This window comes from Coenobita brevimanus, chromosome 58 (genome assembly GCF_032717465.1).
Source record: "Coenobita brevimanus isolate Jiangsu-jjx chromosome 58, ASM3271746v2, whole genome shotgun sequence".
NCBI classification, from domain to species: domain Eukaryota; kingdom Metazoa; phylum Arthropoda; class Malacostraca; order Decapoda; family Coenobitidae; genus Coenobita; species Coenobita brevimanus.
In genome coordinates this window covers 2,871,242-2,897,177 of record NC_137011.1, presented here as the reverse complement: position 1 = coordinate 2,897,177, position 25,936 = coordinate 2,871,242, and the positions used below count along the sequence as shown (strand labels likewise).

Below are 25,936 nucleotides of genomic sequence, written 5' to 3'. Positions count from 1 at the left end.
AGCACGATAATTACATAAGCAATAAAGTCTAAGGTCAAATGCGCCGTAATTGAGGCTGTTCTTGTGTGGTGCACGCACCGTAAAGATAGGTGAATTAAAATGTCTGGTTTGGAAGATTCTTGAAGAGTCATTCTGATCTTTACTGCCAATTCCTCTTTGAAGTTGAGTAAAATTGTAGCGCGGTACGGTAGCTGTAATAATATAATAGAATACTTTGTTTTATGGAATGAATCGAGTAATGACGCCAATCCCGTTGCAACGGTGATGAGCGATGTCGAGGCGTAACTTAACTGTTGCGATCGAGTCTGTATGTATGTATATACGTGTGTATGTCCACAAAATGTATCCCATCACGAGTGCCTGATAAGATTGGATCAAAATCGTGACGTTGGCTGTTGATCTAGGAAGAAATTATTCACTTTTGGTGTAGAGCAGAGGTCAAGGTCAAAGTTCATAGTGTAGTGTTATTTTTTGATTGCCTGGTTTGATTAGGATTAAATTTGGTAGATAGGATGTGTAAGGGGATGTTAAGTGGTTACGGCCAAACTTAAGATTCAACATAACTGGTATTGGAACACTTATTTTTTCTTATTATCTGCAGACGGTTTTACTTAGCTTCGGGGAGGCTTTCTGAGCTGGAGGGGTCAAATATAGCAGCCAGTAACCCCGTCAGTATGAGCAGCCCTTCCTAAGTTGAGTAAAATTATGGAGAAAGGAATGATGAAATAAAATATGACCTGGTTTGAAAGAATAACACCATTCTTCTCCTTTTGCTTGAATTATTTTGCCATGTGAATATTTTTAGACTCAGCATTGTCTCATCCTCCAGGGTTAAAATCACACACTAGCACTCTTCATTTTCATCGTCGTACACACTCTTCATTTTCATCGTCGTACACTTCAATGTGAGTGTACTTGCTGGTGGCGGGTGATAATATTTAACGTAGATGTTGGGACTTGACCTATTAAGATCATTTTTCTTCAGGATATGGTTGAGTATCGAAAGTGGAGTAAAAACTGCCGTGGATTCTTTCAGTTGTGGCATTTTTGAAGTTTCCTCTGAACAGTTATGTAATGAGTTGATGACAATGATAATATGGTTACCATCTTCTAACAACATTTTTTCCCTCCCTGAACAGTTCCGAAGCGGATAGATGGGCTGCGTGCGGTGGATGTGATGAGCATCCTGCACGAGAAGGTGGCGTACCTCTCCGGGGGGCGTGACCAGCGGCCGGGCCCCATCCTCACCTTCCCAGCCTCCACCAGACGAGAGAGGCTCAAGCATGAGGACTACCGGCCGCTTCTTCAGTACCTCATGCAGATCCCAGGGTAAGTTTGAGGCTTATTTTAATGACAGGATGCCTTAATAGTACAGTATACAGATGATATCTGCTTAGGTACTTACTGAACTCTTCAGGAGACCTCTCATAACGTTTCAGTTCAGGATTATTTGAAGACTCATCACTAATACTGTGCAGTGACCCCTTATTTTATGTGGATTGTTTTGTATGGAACATGTTTTACATGGTAGGACAACCCTCTGCCCCATTCACTTCACTTGGTCTCATTCACAGTTTTTGCCTCCTTGGCATGCAAATCGTGTTTTTTTTTTATAAGAAGGTATTTTTTGAGCACTGAGGTTACTACAATAGAGTGAAGTGTGTGAAGAGTGCCCGTCAGCTGATGCTTAGTGCCCACTACCGTTGCAAAACAAACATAATTATTCTAGATACAGTATATGCATTACAATGGTGAATAACATTTAATAGTTTTTCAGCTCTGTAGTGACAACATTGTAGTGAAATGTATGAAAATTAATTGAATTGTGCTGGGGGAAAATTTTTGAGAGGGCCCTTAGTAAAGGGAGACATTGGAATTTTTTTTTGATTAACTCAGACACATTGACTAAATGGTGTGTGTGTGTGTGTGTGTGTGTGTGTGTGTGTGTGTGTGTGTGTGTGTGTGCACATTTTTACATTTTGCGCAGTTCTTATCGCATTATTTGTTTTTCTTATCAGTTGGCTGCAAAAAAAAAAATGAGTCACTGTACATGGTACTAAACTCTGTTTACTGTTAATAATCTGTCAATCTTCCTATAGCGAGACACCATGATCCTATAAGGGGTGGCTGTTTACCTTTGTTAGTTAGTTGTACAGGGAGGGACACTAACCCTCTGCCATCCCACTTGTTGATTGTAGTGTATTAATTTCATGATTTTCATGTTAGTCGTCATTATGATTCAACATTCCAGAATTTTTCACTTTCCACAAGGTCTCTCAACCAGGCATTTCAGATCGGAGTGTTTGTACTGTAGCTGCTATCTGTAGGTTCACTTTTTCTCTTTCTCTCTCTCTCTTTTTTTTTTTTCCTTATCAGCTGTGTATACAGTAAATAAATTCCATCATTTAGAAAGACTTTCCATACCTGTGTTAATATAAGAGGTGGTGGTCTCTCATTCGAGTCCATTGATAGCATTTTTATACTAATTGTTGCCCATTTGTGCAGTGATGAGGCAAGAGACGCTGGGTTCACAGTGGTCATCGACATGCGAGGGTCCACCTGGAACACTGTCAAGCCCATCCTGAAGGAGCTGGCCGAGAGCTTCGCCCCACACATACACTCCGTCTACATCGTCAAGCCTGACAACTTTTGGCAGAAGCAGCGCACCAGCATCGGCAGTCACAAGTACAAGTTTGAGGTGTGTGGACAGAATGGTTGAGGGTTTCATTTTCAGAAATACAATTAGTCCAGTACACAAGTAAGTTATGAGTTCCAAACTACAGTATTTAGTTCTTTGAATCAGATAAATAATTGTTAATTTTTACTACCTCCAGATGATATGATTTTACTCAGTTAAGGGGAGACTTTCTGAACAGCAAAAGTTTGATACTGTACTGTATGGCCTTTATTAATTCCTCAAAAACTAAGGTTCTCTCATAAGCAACATCAGATCATCTAGTCATATCAAGAAACAACTGCAACCAGTAATATACACCATCAGATTCAAAGGGTTAGAGTCCTTGAGAAAAATTTTGTGTTTATTTGTTTACACCTCCACAAGTGTATCTCTTCACCTACTCAGAGCACACCACATTGCCTCTTTATTTGTTTATTTATTTATTTTTTATTGCTGCCAGTGCCAGAGTTCATCGAGGGTTACTTTGATAAAAATAGCTCCAAGCCTCATATCAGTTCCCATCAGTATGCACGTCTCATTTTACTCTACATTGTCCTAAAATTGCCATCTCTCCATCATAATTACTGAATTGTTGCAATAGATTAACACTAGAATATAGTGATCGCCACAGAGAATTGCTTCAGAAAGTATTAAGCTGTAGCTTTGTTTTTGTTTGCCACTGAATTCCAGAAAAGAATTAAAATCTGATTCAAGTTAAGGTGAAAGAATTATAGTCCCTACTGCCCTTCCAAGCCTGCATTCCATCCTTCCACTTTCTTTTTGGTCTTCCACTCCATTATTCCATCTACTTTCCCTCTATATGCTTTACTTTTTGTCAGCCGTCCACTCTATTCATTCCATGCCAGTGTAGCATAACCTTTCTAGAAGTAATGTTAGATTTAAGTAGTAATGTAGGATTTAAGTATTTAGGCTAATAATCTACCCAGTGATTTAAATAAGTAGTAGGAACCCTGTAGTAGCCATGGATTCATGTTCACTATATTCATTTTTATCTTAAGTTGGCCAAAAATTGCCATCTCATCATACTGCTGAGCTTTAACAGGAGATTAACAATAGAAAATTATGCAAGTAATGAACCATATAACCAAACCATACGTGCTCCCTACGTGTGAACAATTGGGTTGGTGGAGGGTTAGTGCCCCTCCCCTTAAAACAAATAACTCAGTCAAATGGCCACCCCTTAAGGGATTATGGTGTCTGGCAATAGATAGATAGATAGAATGAAGAAGTGCCCTGGAAAGGATGTAGCTCTAATATTGATTTTTCTGCTGCTGAGCTACCTGAAATAAGCTGCAAAAGGACAAGAATTTGAACCAAGTTAGCATAAAAGTTGCACCTCCATGGAGTTTAATTTCTTTTGTTTTACTCTATAATGTATGTAAAGAATTCATTTTTTTCTCTCATGTCACCCCCAGACCAACCTAATCAGTGTAGAGGGCCTTGCCAAGACCATAGACCCAGGGCAGCTGACCATAGATTTTGATGGCACTCTGCCCTATGACCACAACACCTGGATTGAGCTGCGTCTGGCGGTGGAGGAGTTCGTCTGGCAGGCCACCGAGCTCCTGGACCAGCTGGAGGATGCACGAGATGAGCTGCAGCAGAGTCACTTTGCTGAGGATGCTGCAGGGGCTAAGCGGGCAATGGAACGACACAAAGAAATGCACCAGCAAGTGATGACTGGAGGTGCTGTGCATGACCTTGACCTTATGGGCCAGAGGTTATTGCAAAGGTCAGTGTTGGAGGGAACTGTAGATAATAGAGGAAGTTTTACATAATTTACATATAAAGTGGTACCAATATATAGTGTATCCTGGGAGTGGATGTATGAATCAGTAGGTACACTAGCAAAGAATTACTGAGGATTAGGTAAGTTCTGTTTTGATGTTGTGGATGGATTAACTCTTGCTTTCACTTTTGAGTTTTTCATGCACCACTGCAAAGTTATTTTTAAAATGGAAATTATTATTATTTTTTTAAATCATGCAGCCAGTTTAAGCTTCATGTTTTTTTTATCACATGACAAATTTAAGCTTGAAACTATCGTAGTCTAACCTGATTCCCACTTCCAGACTGAACTGTGATGAGGGCAGTGGTTACGACTCGGGATACTCGGGTCGGGATAGTGCCTCCAGTTTAATCCTCAACAACCCAGACTTTCAGAACAGTATTCCTCAGGTAAATCTTCCTTATTGTTTATCCCATCTAGCATTTACTTTGATTGCTGCTGCTGGAGAGGGAGGCCTTCCTGTGTTGGCACTGATATAACTAGTCTACCCCACTGCTCAGTTATACAGTGTCCCTCAGGGGGATGCTGGATTCTTACTCAGTACGGTATACAGTATGGACTGCACTGTACCTGCACCTTAAATTGTATTGATGTGGGTGGAGGTATGTGTGTTAAGATTTTGCAACAGGGCAGATTAAGAACATAGAATTAATTGACCGTATGAGACTGTAAAAGTGTTTGTCTGGTTATACTGGATCTGGATTCAGAGGCAGGAATAAATCAAATTTTATTAGTGTTGGGGTTGGTATGTTAATATTTTCATGCTTCTTCATTACTTTATAGGTTCATACTCATGGATTTATTGTCTTTCACACAGATCCTAAATAGTCTTTCATATTAATTAAATTATAGTGTCACACGTACTGATTAATGTCATCTTTCACACTGATTTTGAATGTCATTAATACTGACTGATTTAAAAGGTTTCACAGTCAGGTTTGAATTACAGTATATCACACTGGTATTATCTTTTTAGATTCATGTTTCATTCTGTATCAGCATGCCTTTTCCCTCCCTTGTATTTAGGTTCCAGATTTGTACTTTTACTGATTTATGCTTAATGGATGAAAATTTTCAAGCTTTTGCACTCATTTGTAGACTTACTGATTCACATGTTTTGTTTCATCCGCAGTCATAACCAACTTCGGAAATGTGAATGATGTTTCAGATTCATGTTGTAGGCTTACACATGCTTATATACGTTTCAGTTCATCAGCATTCCAAACATGAATGTTGTTCCAGATCCTTATTGCGGTATCGGCTTGCACACTGCGTTATTCTGTATCTTTACATCATGTAGCTTAAACTGAACCTCTAATGTGGGTGATGATATTTCAGATCCTTAGCCTGATGGAGTCGGTGCACCATGCCCAACAGCACGTGCACCAACTCTGGCAGCACAAGAAGATGCGCCTTGAACAGTGCTTCCAACTCAGGCTCTTTGAACAGGATGCGGAGAAGGTGAGGACGAGCGAGAGACGTGATAAGGGACTGGAAGATAGAGAGGGGAGGGGAATTTGAAGTTCAGTATTAGGATGTTTTGAGAGTGTGTTGGAAGGTGTTGTTTAGAAAGTGAGGGAGATGAACAAGATGCAGAAAAGGTGTCAGGGAAATGGGGGAGATTATGAAGGGCTGGAAGATAGTGGGTGGGAGGGGGCATTTGATATTGGCATGTGTTGTAAAGATGAAGGGAGATGGAGAGAGGATTTAGAACTGGAAGAAGGTATGGATGGGTGATAGGGGGAAGCAGTAAAGGGCTCGGAGATAGAGGAGAATTTTAAGTAGAAGTGTAGTGCGAGGGTGGAGGAGAGGGGAGGAGGTGATAAAAGATTGAAATTAGCAGGGGATAAGAGGGTTTTAAGTATAGGGATGTGCTGAGAAAGTGATAAGGAGAGGTGGAGATGATAAAGGATTGGAATATAGAAGGAAGGGAAGAAGATTCGAGCATTGGGATTTACTGAAAAGGTAAGGGAAAGATGGAGTGTAGATAAGGGTGGAAGATACGAAGTGTAAGAACAGATGGAGTTAAGAAAGTTTAGAAGGCAGGGAGTTGACATGATTGTTTAGAGTTTGAAAAAAGCAGGAGATAATATGCATGCCCCCCAGAAGGAGAGGGTGTAGGTGTATATTAATCCAGATGAGGTGAGGGGAAAGTTAGGAAGATGAGAATGGTTCTGTTGTAAGCAAGTTTTTGATGAGCAAGGAAGGTAAAAGGTATTAGAGGAAGGGGGGTTAAATAGTTGTAGGCAGTATAGATAAAATGCTGAGCAGTTGAAGGATTTATTTAAGAGATTTATTTGTTAGCAGAATCTTTGATATTGCTACTCTTGTTTTCACTTTTTTTAAATTGCTGAAATTGATACAGGACTTTTTTTTTTTTTTTTTTTTGTGTGTGTGTGTGTGTGTGTAATGCAGCACCATCTTTATTTTTACTGTAATATTCATCTAAATTATATGTAATGAATGGGCATGAAAAAAAAAGGGAATTGTTTAGTACGGATTTTTCCCTGCTTTATGGACTCTACCTCATTGCACCCTTAGATGGAGTAAGAGTTGCAGATGATGATGTTTGTCTTGTAGGTTCATTACTGCACTGATTCACTGATAATTTTCTAACCCTGCAGATGTTTGAGTGGGTGTACCACAACCGTGAAGAGTTCCTAGTCAACTATGTAGAAATAGGTCATTCTTACCAAATATCCAAAGATCTCCAGGAGGCTCACTCCCAGTTTACTGTTGCATGTCAGGTGAGTCTAACTGATCCCTGTGGCTTCCCACATTGTTATTCACAGTATGTTGTAAGCACTCTCTTGGATTTTGGCTATTTAGCACTTGATCTGCCTTCTGGGAATTTCATTGTCTGTTTATATCCAGACACCTCGAGTCCATAGGGGTTGGCGACGAACAGATTGTCTTCATGCCACCCTCTCCATTGCTGCCAGGTAGCTCTGCCTCCATTCTACACCATTTCACTCATATACCTCTCCACATCATCCTGGGTCTTCCTTCACCCTCCCCTCTCTCACTGCACTGACATACACTTTCATAATCAACCTGTATCCTGTCCAAAAATGTTGATTTTATTGATATTCCCAACTCGTCCTTGTCTGAAATTGAGTACTTGTTTTTGCTCGTGTAGCTTAGTGATCTTTTGCAGTGTACCACCAGTGTATTTCAGTAAATAGATGGACTGAGTTGATACATAAGGCGGGTGTACTGAAGTGGAATAAAAGTTTTTAGAATGGTATGCTTGTTCACTAGGATATGTGAATACACTTGATTCATGTTTACCCTTTCCTCTTCATTTTATTATGAAGTATAGATTCAGAATACTTGGTATCACTTTAATATCATTTCTTCTTCCCTGTATATAATTTTTCTTTTAACTCTTTAGCCTGTTAAAAGAACAGTTAAATTATATGAATAGTGAAAAAGATATGTAAAATACAGTACCACTTAGAATTTATTTTATATACCCAACAAACACTGGACTTCTTGATATCAACTTACAGCTGTGGGACTGTGGTATTGGTGGCGTGTGGCAGCGCAAGTCAGGTAGATTCCAGATATCAGGTGTGGGCTATTTACTTCCATAGATATAATGTGTACATACTGTACATTTTTTTCCCCTAGAATTTCCAGTGACAGTATAGTAATGATATTGATGTTGGCAGTTACTTCGCAACACAAGGCCATCTGCAACTGGTGCTGTCATGACTTTTAAATGTGCTATCTAAATAAATGAATTTATCCATTCCCATACATCTTTAGTATAGAATGTCATTGGAGTGGTGACGTGCAGTTTTCAAGGTGATTGGGTGTAAAAGAGTAGATCTTTATTTTTAAAAAATAAATGAGCTTAAGAAAGGCATTTGAATGATGATAATGATGGTACTTTGATTTTTTATTAAGATATAGCATGTATTGTATCATCAGGTAAATGTTTAATAATTACCTATCATCGGCCATCTTTGAAATTAGGACTCGGACTTGAGAAACTCGTAGCATGATGTATATCGCTGCTCAGATATTGGCTCATCATCAGTCAGTCAGTCAGTCTAATCAACATCATGTCTCCCTTTGAAGTAGTGGCAGTTGTAGCCTAGGGTTCATCTGAATTGGGAACCCAATGGACTGCAGGATGAAGTTACTCTTCTCCAGCAGTCTGTCATCTCCCTTTTGGAAGATAGAAAGTTGAGAGAGTTTTGTATAACTGGGTAGCAGTGCCACCCAGCTGTGTTGGAGCTTATGCATGAAGGCATCCCTTTCCAGAACCAGAAGTAATTTAAAAGGTTTGACCTTGATAGATACAGCTGATGGCTTATTTAGGACTGGGAACTTAACAAAGTACCAGGACCAAATAAATACTCTGCAATAGTTGCAGGAACTTATTGGAAAAAAAAAAAAAAAAAAAAAAAACTCTGCGAAATCAAATAAGATCAGTAATGTATGAAATACTTGGCATGAATTTCAACTCATGACTGAGTTCCTGGCCTTAGCATCTTCAGTGTGATGATGCACGTTATGTTGTATTTTATTCTTAAATGCTTTTGGACACCTCTGTGTAGCTGAGGAGAGACTTTTTGAACTGGAGGAGTTATGCATAGCTTTTATTAACCCCCGTCAATATAGGAGGCCTTTCCAGAGTTTAATAAATTGTCTGGAAGATAAAAAAAATAAAGGAATAGTTTGACTGTGCCCCATTTATGCAGCTTGGCCTAAAATTGCCATTATCTTGAATACTGAGTTGTTACAGGAACCTGGCACTAGAATATGATGTTAGTTACAAAGAAGTGCAATGGTAAGGATGTATAGTCATAGTACTGTTTTATTTTGTCATTTAGCTACATGAAATGAGCTGCATAAGGAAGAAATCTAGTACAAGTTAAGGTAAAAGGGTAAAAGGATTGTAGTTACCAAGATTGAAGAGATTGCGTCCTGCACAGTAGTACAGTACTTGCTAGGGTCAGTGGTAGCCTGCCACCTACTGCCATTTTGCAGCAGCAACATCAGTTATATCCCTACGTGTCAAGTGGGGTTGGTGGAGGATTAGTGCCCCTCCCTGTAAAACAATTAACTCTAAGCCTTTGACCACCCCGTTTGGGATACATGGCATCTGGCAATGAATGAAAAAACATCAGTTAGACTGTGTATTGCTTATTCTAGTGATCATTGAAACTAACTAGCCAGTTGCAATCATAATGAGAAGGTTCACTGTTAGGGATCAGCCATAAATACGTGAGGGAGCTGAAACTAGACCTTCATGCTTTACCAGTCATATTTTGCAATTATTGTACTTATTCACATTTTAGATTATATTACTGTACAGCCCTCTTTAATCTGAGAGGAACTATTGTACATACTGCTTTGACTTTCATATTACTTCATCATGTGCAGTACATAATTAAATATTGTAGTACAGTAAATTGCTGTCTGTTGCATAGTTTATACACTTAACCTTGGCCCACATATGCATGGAAGATCCTGTATTTGGAATAATTTAGTGATCTAATCATCCAGTTTCATTATAGCATATAGCAATGTTTTATTAGACTGAAATGTAAAGATCTGATATCTTTTACTTCAGTAATGATTGTGTAGTGGGTTAATAACCTTTTCATTGTTAGAGGCCTAGATATATAAGCTGCCAGTAATCAATCCTGGCTGAACCTAGATAATTATATTCATTTGTTGGAAGCCTCTAGCATTCAAAGGGTTAATAAAACAGTGTACTTCATTCATATACAGTATAAAGTAAATTTTCTCATTTGGGTAATGCTTTACCGTACCAAGTGGTGTCAACTCACTGAAGTTGAAATACTGTAGTGTGATTTGGTATTGAATTACTCTCGTAATTTGGTTTGGTGTTCATTCTGTGATTTATATACTCCAGAGTTTAATGTATTTAATAGATTTGATGTATCAGAGTTAAGGTCAAAAGGGAAAGATTCATTATCTTCGCTATATACAGTAGTAAAACTTTGTATCGTTGTTTCTCTTGCGTTTCTCATAGTCTGTTACCATTACTGCTCTCATGTTTTCCTGTTAATTCCCCTCAGTGTGGAGTACAGTACATAGACCTTTTATTAATATTTTCAGTACATCTTGTATAATCATTCAGTCTGCTTTACTATTTGCTTTATTTGTTTAACTGTGTATTCAAAACGTTCTTCACTTTGTTTTATAGAATATAAAGATTCAGTTACTAGTTGGAGGCTTATGCATCCTATTGTTTATTTTTTGTTTGTTAACTTTTTTTTTTAGCTTGTTACTTTTTAAAATCTGAACATTAAGCCATACTGAAATACAGTTAAAACCAATTGGATATTATTATTTCACTGTACACTAATTGCCGGGTGGAAAGATTGGGTAGGCGAAATGATGCATATAACTATTGGTTTCCAGCTCGATTTTGTGTGTGTGACAGATGGGGCAAACCACTCAAACGTAATCTCACACACAGAATTAAAACTAAGTACAGCATATGGTATCCACTCTTGCATGGCCAAAACTTACCTTCTCCACTGTGAATGCCAAGCTATAACAGAAGATTGAGAATGGAATATGGTGTTGGTTACAAATAAAAGCATTGTGGAAAGGGTGTAGTGTAGAGCCATAATACTGTATTGTCATTTTCTGCTGTTGAGTTATGGGAAACATGCTGAAATGGGTAAAAAAAAAATATTTGCCATGTAAAGATGGATGGACTGGATACACTGGCAAATTAACTTATTTGTGTCATTCATTATCATGGATTGTGGCAGAATTATTAGAGCAAATGATACTTATAATAAGTTAAGCAGTTTTGGTAAGTACTGTATATACAGGTCGTCCCCCACTTACAAACGGGTTACTTTCCGAGAAATTTCGGGAGTCGATTTTTTTCGTAAGTTGAAAATGCATTCATTACACCTAACCAACCAAACATCATAGAGTAGCCAAGCCTACCAAGCCTTTTAAATGTGCCTAGAACACTTACATTAGGCTACAGCTGGGAAAAATCATTAACACAAAGCCTGTTTTATAATAAAGTGTTGAATATCTCATGTAATTCAGTGTAATTTATTGAATAGTTTACTGAAAATACCAATTCTTAAGTGCAAAAATTTACAAGTCAACTGTTTTGTAAATGGGGGATGACCTGTATTTTGCTTATGGTATCTTGATATGGCGAGACCACAAAATGGGAGAATCATGTAAAGTTGTGAAGTCTCAATTCTTTCAACTGTTAATCCAAAAACATCTTAGTTTCTTAGTGTCCTACTGCATTTTTTCCCAAGAATATTTAAATATGGGTTGTGAATTTTCATATCAATATTTTTTGGTGAACCTCCCTCAGGTCATATATGAGTGGGAAAAAGAACATGATGATGATGATGATATTTAGGTCAGTATTGTAGATATTTAGGCCATATTTGTTCCTCCCCAACAGAAAGTGTACATGAACATTAACCGGATATTGGGCCGAGCGTCACGTCTGATGGAGAGTGGACACTACGCTGCGCAACACATAGGAAATGTGGCCTCAAAACTCGACCAGGTTAGTACCTTAATAAGTAGGTTTGAAATTTTGAAGTTGCCTCTTTCATTTACTCAGAAATTTTGGATGTGTGTCTCATTCTTCAAGGTTGAAAATTTGAATGTATGCTCCATTAAATTTGAAGTTTTGAATACTGTATATGACTTATTCACTAAGATGGAAGTTTTGAATGGATGTGCCAGTCATTAGATTTGAGATTTTGTATGTCCATTGTTAATTTGAACCCCTTCAATCCAGGCACCTTGTTTTCACTTCATTCCTGATATCTCCTGATGCTTTGATATAGGTTAGGATAGACATTTTAAATTATGGGATTTGATGTAGCCTTCATTAACCTGCTCCATTATATGGAGTGCATCTTAACTAAATATCATAATGTGCACATGGCATGAATGAACTAATAAAAAGACCACCACATTGAAGGAATTAAACTGGCAACTGCCAAATAATTTTATTTAGTAGAGGGGAAACAACAGGCTGATAATAGGGTATATTTGTAAGCCTGTATGAACTCTTTTGTGTACTTGGTATTGCAGTGCCTTAAATTGTTCAGATGTGAAAGTGGTATCCACATATGGATTTTGTTTTTACTGAGAAGGTACAGCCTTTTCAGCCTGACTCAGTCTGCAGGATTAAGCAAAGATGGAACATATACATATAATGTATATGAAGTGTGGTAGAAGTAAGAGGGATTGTTAATCGTGGTTCATTGTACATCCGATCACTTCTCTTCAGGTATGGAAAGAGTTTGCAGCAGGCCTGGACGAGAGATCCTCAGTATTAGCGCTGTCAGTCATGTTCCATCAGAAAGCAGAGCAGGTGAGATGTGCTTAACCCTTTGACTGTGACATACCTTCTTCACATTTTATTCAGCTGAACATCAAATGACTGTACTGTGCTCATGGGAAACCTGGTTCATCAAAATTATTAAAAGCTATTGTGATTCAAATTCTGACTGAGTTCAAGCAATTTGATATTAATATACAGTACTCTGGCATATGGTGAGTGATTTTATTCAGCTCACAGAAGTTTACCACTCTTGAAGGGTTAACTAATGTTTTTATATTTCATCTCTGACTGAAAATATTTAGCTTCCCATCTTAAAATTAATAGTATACTTTTGACTGCGTGGTTGACCAGCAAGATCTTTTTTAAGAGTAGGTGCCATCACAATAACATCATAAAGAACGATGATAAACAGAGTGCTCTAAATGCACACTATTTGCTTCATATTTTGTGTATATTAGTTTTATCACAAAATATTTCAGTCTCTGGAAGTATGAGGGACCTGTGAAACCACTGTCCCATGCTATCAGAACTAACTGTATGCTTATTCAGTTGCTGAAGTTTTAGCAGAGGATATTAACATTATCTTACCTTTAAATGTACTTGAATTTGTCATTTACTGTAGTGGTAACCTGCTGTTCAGATGGAAGCAAGTTGGATAGTACAGTAATGAGATGTGTTTTAAAATCTGATTTGGAAATTGGCCTCTTCAGATAATTTTTTACTGGAAATAAGGCTAGGATGATGATATTGATGAGGATGGAAATTAAACAGTGTGTTGTATCTTCCCGCAGTATATTGAGAGTGTTCCAACATGGGTAGAGGACTGCAAGGTGTCCAGTCTACCTCCAGACATCCTCACACTCGAGTCTTCCATCCACCATCACCAGACATTATATGAGACCATGTGCCAGGCTTACACAGAGGTATGTAATGGGAAGTGGGATAAATAGGAGTTTAGTTGCAGGTCTGGGAAGAGTGATAACCTTCCTTCTTTCATGTAATGATGTTATTCCTGCTGCCACTAGACCATTAAATGAAGAACAGCATTTGAATTCATAAAATTGTAAAAGAACATTGCTGCAGTGCTAGGAAGTATGAAGAGGAAGTGTGAGTAATGTAATGAAGAAAAGCAGCATATGCAATAAAGGCCTTGATATGAAGTGGGATCTTGATAACAGATGCTGCAGGAGTACAGCATCAGGGAGCATTGTTGTCCACATAACCATATGGGTGTGAGGCATCGGTGTAGCAGAAATTTGTCAGTAGTGATTGCAGTGAAAATTATTCTGTTTTAGATGTATTGTGGGGCATGTAGATTAGATTGGATGAAATATAAGAGATTTGTGAAGGATGGGGTCACATAGAAAAGGGATATGAGGTATAAAGGCCACAATAATGAATTTGTATAGAAAATGATTATGTGAGAAAGTGAAGGTTGACACTGAGGAAGCAGATGAGTAAAAAAAAAAAATAAGAAGAAGAAAGAATGAAAAAAAAGAAATTGAATAGATGAACTGTGTAACGGGAAGCATGTGATAAGGGATGTACCCCTCCCTTAACTTTACAGGTGTTGTGCGTGTGATGTAATGACGAAGCTATACGAGGATGTAAGGTGGGGTTGGAAATTTGGAAGACTTGCTGATTGAATGGTTGACTGGACCTTTGCAGAGGGTATTAATTGTTTATAGCTTCTGCTTTTGTGTTTTTGTTTTTCCTGTTCTTGTGTCATATCCACTTTTTAGATCCTTGAACACTGTATTACAAGGATGATGATGGTGATGAGTGATTGTAAACTGTATACTAATGTGAGTGGTATATTTTTCATTATGCAGCATTCCTAATACAGGCAGTCTTCATTTAAAGTTGTTTCACTTTAAAGCTGTTTGATTAAGTTTTTGATTTTTTTTTTTTTTAGCCCTGTTTTACTTACATATTTTTTAACCCCTCAGTCATGAACTGGAAGCTTTTCCCACTTAAAGCTGGTTTGCATAAAGGTACATTTTGCCCTCGCAGATGTAGACATTAAGTGAGGACTGATTGAGCAGATGAGGATAAAAGTTCACCTAATGTTTCACCACTTTTACTTCTCAGTTTACTCTGCTGGCTGATATTTCTAATCTGAGAGAAGTTTGTCTTATTTCCCTTCACATATATTATGTTCTTTTATATAATGTCATTTAGAAAAGTGACGAATTTACCCAAAGTGTGATGCAGGCAGTGGAAAACTGAGTGAACTTTTGTCTCTGAATGTACTTTATTAGCCATACCTGATGATTGCTTTGATTTCCAGCTGCATACGTCGTACCAAGCTTTACTAAATGGGCTCAACAGTCTAGTCAGAAAAATTCATGCTGCAGCCAACTCATTCCCAGTAGGAAGCCAGACATTCTTGTGCATAAGGGAGCATGGTGGGGTGGAGAAAAATGTTTATGGGTCACCAGTGAATGATGTCATGGGAGGAAGGAAACAGCAGACATGTTATTGACTCCGTATACTGTATTTTGACTGAAGTTCTTTGTGCAGTATGTTAACTTTGTCATTTATTCAGTTGTTATTTTTTCCAAGCTCAAGATAAGGCAGTGCTTTCAGAGTTGTGTGCTTTTCCAAGTAAAAATTTGGTTATTCATGTTTGTGTCCATATCAGGCTTTGACAATGAGTAATCCTTGGAGATAGAAAGATTACTACCCATATATTCTCTGTGCTTTATAAAATGCAATAAAAAAGATCGTAAATAATGAGCTAAAAACTCCGTCCATGTATAATGGTAACAGTGGGACTGACACAGCTTTTGTACTGTAGTGAAAGCATCATCATAGATCCCATTATGTATGTGGGGAATGGGTGTACTACCTTTGATTTCCTTGCTCCCGAGATTTATGTCCCGAGTTAGAGTAGAAAATACCATTGGGTTGTTGATGATAATGCTAAATAATTAATAAGGTATGGCAGTTACTTGTTCCACATTTTCTTCTTATATGAAATCTAAATCACCTACCTTTTTGGTACTCATGGTAAATGCAAACAGTAATGCTAGCAATTGCATTCACTTGATCATTAAGTAATGTTGGCAATGGAGTGGTAACATGTTTGCTGTTGCAGCTCATATGATCGTAGTTACTGGTAGATCATAAGATTTAACATCTATTGTAATTTTTCAAGATTCCAGGGATCCCTGAGTGTACTTGCATCTCTGATATTCTCTTTGTTTTACTTGCTATGAGTGGTGAAGCTATGACAGCATGATTGGTGAGTGGTGTTGGGGTGGTGCGGTGGCAGGGTTTGGGTAAAGTATGTTCTTTCTAGCATGAACCTTTTGCATCAGAAAATTTCTCAGGGAATCTTGTATACAGTATATGTATTTCCTGAATTATTCATTTCAGTAAAGATATTATTAAGAATTGTACTCTGCTGATCTGGAATGTTACAATTTGTGGCTTTTCATCTTGTGAAACGTATATGTTGTTGACTGTACATGAAATAAGTTGTAGTTATGTTAAGTTTTAATTATCTAGCCTAATGTGAAAATGATGCTGTGTTTCCTCTCAAGGAATCCCCGTATTGGGGTTTGCCATGGTAGAGCTGTTGTTTTCTATGGAATAGAAACTAAACCAAGTGCCAGAGTCAGCTAATTACTTCCCAACAGTTACTTACAGCCATTGGAAAAAAAGAATCTGAGTTGCATAAGATGTAACAATGTGAAAGTCTCGGCTTGGACTTTGACTCTGTATACAGTCACACAGAAGAAGGATCACTAGGCATCTGTACTTGTGGCTGAATGTTTTCTGCCTAAGAGCAAACATTTCACTCTTATGGTAGTACCTCCCACTGTTGATGGTAGCCACCCATTTATCGTTTCTGAAATATATGGTGACATAAGAAGCTATGGAAATCTGTCTTATACTTAGGAATATTACAACTACCATAAACAAGTGTGAATCCAAATAGTTAGGCATAAAGCTGTCCAGGCATCTCAAAATGAACAGATCTTGAATTTAGCCTTCTTTGTTCCGTTTATTTGGAAAGGACAGATTTTGCAGACTGTTGGACCTTGGTTCTATCTTTTTCTGTCAAAAAATGTCAGAACATTCTTTGGTGGAATTATGTAGATCCTTCTGATGCAGGTGCACAGAATACATAACTGTGATTGAGTGGTTTTCTATCATAGATAGATAGATAGATAGATGAGTGGTAATTGTAATGCCACGTTAACTAATGTATTTATTGGTAGGTGAAGGTTCTGTACATCTAAAAACATTGCAATACTGTGTAAGAAATTTCAGGAAAAAATAAGAGCATCATCATATATTACCATTTTAGAGGTGTATAGGCCTAAGGTTTGGCTGTTTTAATCCAAATATGTAAGGCTAAGTAACCAGCCTATGCCTAATGTGATGTCTAATCAAAATAGTAATTTCTCATTGCAGATGTTAATTTGAAATGATACAGTATGAAACTAGTAATAATGATAGGAAACTCACAGCTCTATTGGACACAGGATGAAGAGCCACAAATACTTTTGTAATTATGAAGGTACTGGACAAGGGTATTTTTTATACTGTGGTTATGACTGTGGTGGTTGTGGTGCAAGGGGATAATTGTGGATTCATTAGTACTTGGTGATTATGGTAATTGTGGCAGGTGTGGGTGTGGTAGTTGTGGTTGAACTAATGGTAATGGGTTCACACAGGTTCACAGTACCAGCAAGAAGCTCCTGTACCAGCTGGACCACCTGGTTCAGATCTGTAGCCAGCTGCGGCGAGACGGACAGCAACGCAACAAACACGTAAGACACATGAAACAGGAACGACTGGGTTTGTTATTGGAGAAAATCTAGGAGCAACTGTGAAGGAGTAAAGAAAACTAGAAAGAGAGAGAGAAAAATAATATGTCTGATAGTTATTATGTAATATTTATACAGTATGCTCAGTGCAGCAGCAGAGGAGAGTTAGCACATTAGACAGGGTCTTGAAAGTGGATGCAGAGGTTAGACTAGGAGTAGATAGTGGGTGTAGGGGTTAGACTAGGACTTAAAAGTGGGTGCAAATGAGGTTACAGGTAGAGTGAGATGGTTTGTGAAATTAGATAAAAATATGAATACAGTAGGTGAGAGGTGAAAGATAGAGTGGAAAGTAAATTTAATGATCGATGTTAGTAGAATGGAATGTTTTCATGTATTTTTAATAGAATATTAAATACATTCAGCAGTGCAGTCATAATCAGAGAGAGAAAAGAAACATCAGAATATGGCTGAAGAAGAATAACCATTGTTCTTTACAAAGTCATTAAATGTAACAAATTAATTAACTGTGAAGAAGGGCAGATTTGTTCTTGGGAAGTAACTTAAAAATCAATGTACTGTACTGTAGTACCAAGGAAGAAATGAATGCGGAAGAATGGTTGGGAAGGAAACAGATTATATTGATAGGGATAGAGTCATAAAATGCAAAAGGCAGGAAATACCGAGGAATGAGGGTCATAGGGATTTGAATAGAGGTAGGAGAGAAACTGCAGAGGAAAGGAAATGATAGTAGGAATATGTGTGTAGAGGAAGAAGAACTGAGGGATGATATTTGCAAGATGATAATTACCTTTGGGTATAGAGACAGGCAGTAAGTGCATATGTATTAATTAGCCCTGGGTTTCTGTGCTCCTCATGGGGCGACATAGGAGTAGGTGATGGATGGATTGATGGTATTAATTATAGAAAAAGGTGTCCAGTAATTATACCTTGATGATTTGATGGGAAAGGTGGCATCTTGCATGAGGAGTGGGAATGATGGGAAGAAGGCAGCATGGTACTGTAGTTGGCGAGGGACTGGATGAGAGATTTTAAGGGTACTGATGGCAAATGAGGGAGAGGATATTACTCACAAAACTGGTTGAGAAGCTGATTAATCCGATGTTCATTACTTCAAATAAATTAATGTTCTCTGCACAGTGTAAATTTTAGTATAACTTCACAAAAATATTAACAAGATTTAAAGTTGTTATTAGATTTTACGACTAGGATTTTGAATTACCCAAATAGACTTTTATTTACTGAACCAACAACTCAGAAGTATCCAAATAAACCCTATTGGACTCATGACTCAGGAAATTGCGGCGCCTTTTAGTACAATGGTCACACATTTTATTCTTACTACAGTGATGATTTTATTCAGCTTAAGGAAAGACTCCTTGAAGTGATGAGGCTAAGAAGAGAACAGATTGAGCCTGCCAGTTCAGTAAGTCTCTTCTAAACTAAACAAAATGATTTAACAGTAGAAAGAATAAAAATAATATCATCAAAATTGACAGGGTTAAAAGAATACCAGAATATATTATTCATTTATTTAGCCCATATTAAACTGTCTGTGGATTTAACCTGAGTATTGGGTAAGCAGTTGCAGTTATGTTTGATATTTTTTGGAATCAAACATTTTAATAGTAAATTATGTATGTATACATAATTGATACTTCTGAATAATTTGAAGGGTATAAAAGCAAATTAATTCATTGTGCCATTTTTAGGCTCCTGCACATATGTGACAATTTGTTTGTGGAAGATTCATTTACTACATTTAAAAAGATGAGAATGTATTAATAAGTTTGAAAAGTAAAAAAAAATAGCATAAAGTGGTCATATTACCCAAAACTTAGTGTTCAGTGAACTTCATGGATTATCTTTTTGGGTAATAGATATCTGGATAATCAGGCATTATTTTATTTTGTATGAATAACCAGATTATGGAGCCTGGTGGTTTAGTGGTTAATTAAGGCGTTCTAATCAGAATGAGCCGATGCAGGTTTATATTCAGGGGATGGTAGGGCTTTATTGCTCATGTAATGCCACTCAGGGATGAGTGAGTCTGGGCAGTCTCATCTTAAATGTCAGGACCAACTTGCCTAGCCCCGGTCTTCTACACTTATCATGGGGCAACACAGGATTAGATGATGATGATGATGAAACATATCAGTTTCACACATATGGCATCAGTGAACTTTATTAGTACGGTAATTGTTTACATATCAAGTTAAAGCAGTATTGTGAAAGTTGATGTTGTATGTATTTCACTAGATCCGATTTCGTATGTAGTAATGTACAGTAGTTGATTTACTTGTTGTGCTTATCTCTTCTCATCTAACAACCGGGTCTTGTAAAATCCTCTCTCCCACTTTGCTGTTGGAATGTGGAGGTTGTTACATTATATGCCTCTACCACAATATTTTTCCAGTGTTCTATAAAAGAGCCTGAATGAAGTAAAACCATTTATTTATTTACAGTATTTGTTTATGTACTTGCATAAGCAGAGAGTTTTAAGGCAAAGTTGTGACAGGTGATAATGTGCTTGTAATTTGTCTTGATTGGATTATTTACGTCTGCATTTTGGATTTGGCCTAATGTTTCTTATGAGCTGCAAAATAATATGCTGCAATTTGAGATTTTTTATGTTGTAGGTGAAACATGTCACAAGTCTGCATGGCAGTCTAAATTGAAGTTGTATTTGTTGTTGAGCTCCTTCTGTCCGATGAGTTATTTTTAAATTTTATTCTCACTGCCTTTGGATAATTTTGATTTGTGTAGGAGAGGCTTTTTGTACTGTAGGGGCTATGACTCGTACTGCTTACCGTTTATGAGCCTCTTCAGTGTGAGAGACCCTTCCTAGGCTAAATGATATCTTCTGGAGGTAGCAAGAATAAATTTTAGAATATATAATTGTATTGTATTTTATTCTTGCTACCTTCATGTGATTTCGTTTAGCTTAGGAGAGACTCTTTGAACTAAAGGGGTTAGATATATTGCTCATTAACCTCCTCAGTATAGGACTTTTCCAAAGTTATAAAGCAGTAATATCACTAGAGGTAGCAAAAATAAACTAAACTAGGTATGCCACTGTATTGAAGCGGTTAAATCCCATGAATCCAGTTCTTACTGTTTGTTTACTCTTGCTACCACTACACTGTTTTGGTCAACTTTCAAAGGTCTTTTTGTTATGAAGAGTTAGAAACATTTTCCAATAGCCCCTGCTCAAGCAGTTCCCTCTCCATTGGTTAAATATAATTATCAGGAGGTGGTAAGAAGAAAATAGGAAATACGTCACGGTATTGAAGGAGTTAACACCTTCAATCCGATAATGTAATTTTTTTCTATTTTGCTATCGCTGGATGATTTTATTCAGACCTCAGACTGAAAGAGTTAGATATAGCCTTCATTAATCTTCCACCATTAGAGGTCTGCCTTAAGCTGACTGAAATCACCTGATGTTAGCAAGATAGATGAAAAAATATGTCATAGGACTGAAGGTGTTGAGAGTCCAGTATTTTTGCAGCCTGCCTCAGCTTCAATAAGGCAATATGCTGCAGTTCTTTGATGATGGCAGTTTACAATATTTTACCATTTTCTTATTATTTTGTGCAGTGCATTTTTATCAGTCACTGCTGTGTTTCATGGGCGAAAGTACTTTTGCTCATGTGTTTCTTTTTTTCCTTTTTTTCGGCTGTGAAGAAGAAACCTCGGGGCAAGCCATCAGCCTACTCTGTAAGTGTGTGTTGGTGCTGCATGTTGTGTGTTCCTTTTGAGCTAGAGACAAAAGTTCACCTAATATTTCACCTTCCCTGATTCTCACCTTCCCCTTTTGGCTAATACTGTACTCATATATTGAGAGAGGCTTGGTATGTTTCACTGTTCTTTGCTTTTCACTTTTTTCCACTGGCTAATATTCCCTTAATTGAGAGAGATTTGTATGTTTTCTTGCCCTTAGATGATTCTCCTTGATATGATGCATCCTCTTCAACTTTTCACCTTTCCCACACTGGCTAATATTCTAAATCAGAGAGAAGTTTTTTATGTTTCTCTGCCCAAATGTGAATGTCTTTGATTTGATGTATCAGGAAGGAAGGTGATGAATTTGCCCGAAAGGTGGTATAAAGGCAACGGAATAGTAGGTGAACTTTTATCCCCATTTGTACATACCACAAGACCTTGTGTAGTATGTTTGAGGAACCTTGTCATTGTCATGGTAACTGCTATTGTGTTATTTGTTTTTGTTATAGAACAGTACAGCAAGTCCTCTTTATATGGTGCTTTTATTTATTCTCTTTTTTTGCTGTTAATTTCTTATTGAATTAAGGAAATATTGTCACATATTGTTTATCTATAAGCTGATTTGCCAGTTCTTGAGATTCTCGAGAGGGGTGCCTTCAAGTGGTAGCACTGATATAACTGGATGAACTGCTGGAGGGGTAACTTCAGCCTGCAGTCCACTGGGTTCACATGAATGAGCTTGGGGTTGCAACTACTACTACTACCACATCCTCCAATCTACAGCATCTAATATATGAATTTGGAAAACATCCCTGGCATATACAGAGGACTATTTGCAATGCAGTTTTCATTTACTCATTAGGGCCATGGAAAAACCTGAGTGATATTAAGTAATTTACCTTCTATATATAAAAGTGAAATTCTTTAGAGAAGTTGAAGGACTAAATAACCTTTTAATAATATGCCTAGATAAAGTGGAGGTTTTGAATGAGCTTGTAGCCTATATCTTAGCCTCAGTCTTACTTCAAACAGAGGAACAACAAATTTTACTTATTCATTACACAAAGTGCATAGTATCCCATCATGAAAAATTATGATGTCTTCCCTTACCAGAATTTGTAGAGAAGTCAAAGTTTAATTTTTTGCAGTTTTTTGTCCATATGATTCTTATTATAACTTAGATCTAGCAGATATGCGTACTAGATGTTTAAAAGTTAAATCTTATCATAGCCTAATGCTTGGTAACCCCCCTCCCCCCTCCTCTCCCAAGTTCTGTTTACTGTCAGAATAAACGTTACCCACAGTTTAAGTTATTACATTGTAAGCTGTTATGTGTGATGCCCAGCACCTAGTGAAGTATCTGTAATTACTAATACAACTCTGTAGCCAAACCTATGACCTTAATGTTCTCTGTCTTAACCAGCTTAATTTCTTTCCCTTAAAGTCACTGTTTGTTGTACAGGTGAAGTTCAGTCATTTTGAATTATCCACACACCAGATCTAACAATATACCCATCCTGAGATTGTTGGCTTAATCTTAACTTTCCAGCAGGTATGGTTCATCTGTTTGTATGTATATTTGTGTCCTGTCATGAATTGCAGTTTTATTCTAAATTACAGTCCTAAGCAATGTAACCCTGATTCTTTACCAGTAATCACATTTTTACATAATCTAATCCGAGACATTCCGTCAGTACTGTACTATCCTTCCATTTATTAGTACACATTGTCTGATCCTGTATATTACAAAATTAAAGTTCACCTAAATTCTGCCATAACTTACATAACCTATCATAACCCAGCTCAACCCAGCTTCAGCTGACTTGACTCTACCTAACCTAGCCTAACTTAACTTTATCCAACACAGCCCACCCCAGCCTGCCCAAGTCCATCCTAGTCCACCCCAACCCAACTCAACCCAACCCAGTCCAGTCCAGTCCACTCCAGCCCAGTCCAGGCCAGCCCAGTATAACCCAGGCCAATCCATGCATAGTCTTTGCTTACTAAAATTTAACCTAACCTATTCTCTCCTAATTGTTGCCCTACAGGTAACTCCAGACGGTAAGGTTGTGTACCGAGGGGGCAGCGGGGGTCCTCAGCGGGGTGGGGTTGGGGGGACAGGCGGCAGTGGCAACCCAGCGGCAGATTACTCCGAAGGCGCCAGTCACGTATTGGCCGTCATACATGAAATTTTAGCCCACCACCGAGCCGTTGAGCAGAGGTGGTCAGATAAGAAGTTGAAGCTGCACCAGAGACTTGCACTCCGACTGTTTCAGGAGGATGTGAAGCAGGTGAGGTGGTGGAAACGTGCATTGAAAATTATGCACTGCCCTCTGCACGTAGGCATAAAATAACCATCTCTCACCGTTCATTATTAAGCTGTGGCAAGGGATTCAGACTAGAATATGATCCTAGCTATAAAGAAGTTCAGTGGAAAGCATCCTGAGTTGTTTTATTGTCTTATTGTACCACTTAGCAATGATAAATAAGCAGCAAAAGGAACAAAAATCTCTGCCTAGTTAAAATGAACTGAACTGTTGGAAAAATAAAATGAGAAGATATATAGAAAATCCAGCACTTTGGCTTGCAGGAGGATATGAAGCTGATGAGGTGGTGCAAGCTTAGCAGCAGTGAAAAGAAGTGGAAAGGGAAGCTCTTGAAAATGGTGGTGATAAGTAGTAGAGTAGAAGAGGAATGGGGAGAATGTCTAAAAGAGGTGACAAAGTAAATAAAAAAGTTAGAAAGTGCATTGAGAATGTAAAAAGTTAAAAAGATGGATGATATTGATGTTAAGCAATAAAGGAAAGAGCTTGCAGCAATTCAAGAAATTGAAAGTGTAATGAGGAGAATCCAGAAAAATAAAAGAGAGCTAAAAAGAAGTAAGAGATGGATAAAATGTAGAGTAATAGAGACGGAGGTGAGTCTGGAAGAATAAGGTAGAGAGAACAAATATAGAAGAATGAATAGAGTGTTATGAAGACTATAGGGAACTGAGAGAGAGATCTGAAATACATAGAACAAAGATTATGCAAGAGAGCAAAGGAAGGATTAGGAAGCTGCAGGAAGGAAAGAACAGAAGAGTTTAGCAAGCTTTTTAAGGCATAAAGAAATATTTATTTTAAGGCAAAACATGAGTGACCTGTTTGTCTTGCATCAGGTGCTGGACTGGCTGCAGACCCACGGTGAAGTGTTCCTACACAAGAACCCCGGTGTGGGCCGCAACCTGGCCAAGGCCAGACTGTACCAGAAGAGTCATCAACATTTTCAGAATGTGGCTCAGGTAGGAAGAAATGATATGTTTTTGTCTGCACACTTCCAGTACTTTGATGTTCAGTCATTCAGTCTTACAATCATGTCTCCTTATTAAAAGCTTTGCTGTACATTATTATGGTATCCTATCATTCAAAGCCATACAGTGTTCTGGTGTTCTGTTATTCATGACATTTCGTTATTCTGGTATGCAGTCATTCAAAACTTTCAATATTTTTGCATTCCAACATTCAAAAGCTTTTAAAGTTTTGCTAAGACTTTCAGTATTCTGGTGTCCCATTATTCAAAGACTGTCATTATTCATGTGTCTAATGGAGTTCCAGTGTCTCATTAGACAGAGATTTTCGGTATTCTGGTATCCCATTATTAAAAGACAGTATTCTTGTGTCCCATTATTAAAATCTGGTATCCCTGTTATTTTACGACTTACAATATTCAGGTGTCCCTTTAGTACAGTCTTGACCCACCATCATATACATGTTAAGTCAGGTATGCTGTGTAGTGTGGTGTTACTATTTAGATAACTTTATCATCAGTGTCCTATTATCCACAATTGTATAGGGTGGGAGATCTAGAGTTAGGCTGTTTTATTTTTGTAAGAGCATAATCAGAAGAGCAAAAGGTGTAGATAACATGTTTGTGACTAGCTTTTGATGACCGCAAGATGTGAAATACAGTTTGTCAAGCAGAAAAGAAGCATAAGTAGTGTGCACTGTTAATTATATGACAATGCAGTGTTTTCATGTGCCTCAATCATGTCCCCGTGAAATTACATTTGTGTTTGTAAATGTTCTATGTGAAATTGTTAGACTTGGATGAATGAAACATAATATCCTTCAGATTGTGCAAAATTTTCAACAGCTTTACTTCACTGTTTGCATAGGGCTAGCGTTTACTAAGTAGCATAAACATAATAACCTCAAAAAGCATCATAAAGTGGCCAAAATATAAAAGTACTACATAAAAGAAGTAGTCGAAATATATTGTTGTGGGTAGCAAATTTGTAATCATTGTAGAAATAAGGGAATGGAAAGCAGTTAATAATATTTGATAAAACATATGTTTCATACATATGAGATGAAAAGACCAGAGGAATCGGTAGAACAGGGATGGATAAAGTAGGTTCATAACAAAGCTAATTGAGTCCTTTATTGTTAGAATTTCCTCCCAGTTGTAGGTTACCAGAAGTGATGACATTATTGATGCAAAATGGGTACATCATCATCTTTACCTTTTTTCTTTTTTTTTTTTTTTCCCCATCACCTAATTATGGATGATGTAGGATGTAGAACAAAGAAAGAAAACATATGAGAGAGGGAGAACTA

At 37.6% G+C, this 25,936-nt stretch overlaps 1 protein-coding gene across 1 annotated transcript in view; it reads left to right on the top strand.

The window, feature by feature from the left end:
• Positions 1-25,936, top strand: part of trio (trio Rho guanine nucleotide exchange factor) — a 409,269-nt gene that overhangs the window by 3,651 nt on the left and 379,682 nt on the right. Inside the window, exons 2-14 of the mRNA XM_080274536.1 lie at positions 1,148-1,329; positions 2,506-2,698; positions 4,114-4,430; positions 4,771-4,876; positions 5,826-5,948; positions 7,112-7,234; positions 11,920-12,027; positions 12,763-12,846; positions 13,608-13,739; positions 17,505-17,600; positions 21,303-21,335; positions 23,390-23,632; positions 24,499-24,621. Of these exons, the coding sequence (XP_080130662.1) occupies positions 1,148-1,329; positions 2,506-2,698; positions 4,114-4,430; positions 4,771-4,876; positions 5,826-5,948; positions 7,112-7,234; positions 11,920-12,027; positions 12,763-12,846; positions 13,608-13,739; positions 17,505-17,600; positions 21,303-21,335; positions 23,390-23,632; positions 24,499-24,621 (1,863 nt within the window). The remainder of the gene's footprint in view (positions 1-1,147; positions 1,330-2,505; positions 2,699-4,113; positions 4,431-4,770; positions 4,877-5,825; positions 5,949-7,111; positions 7,235-11,919; positions 12,028-12,762; positions 12,847-13,607; positions 13,740-17,504; positions 17,601-21,302; positions 21,336-23,389; positions 23,633-24,498; positions 24,622-25,936) is intronic.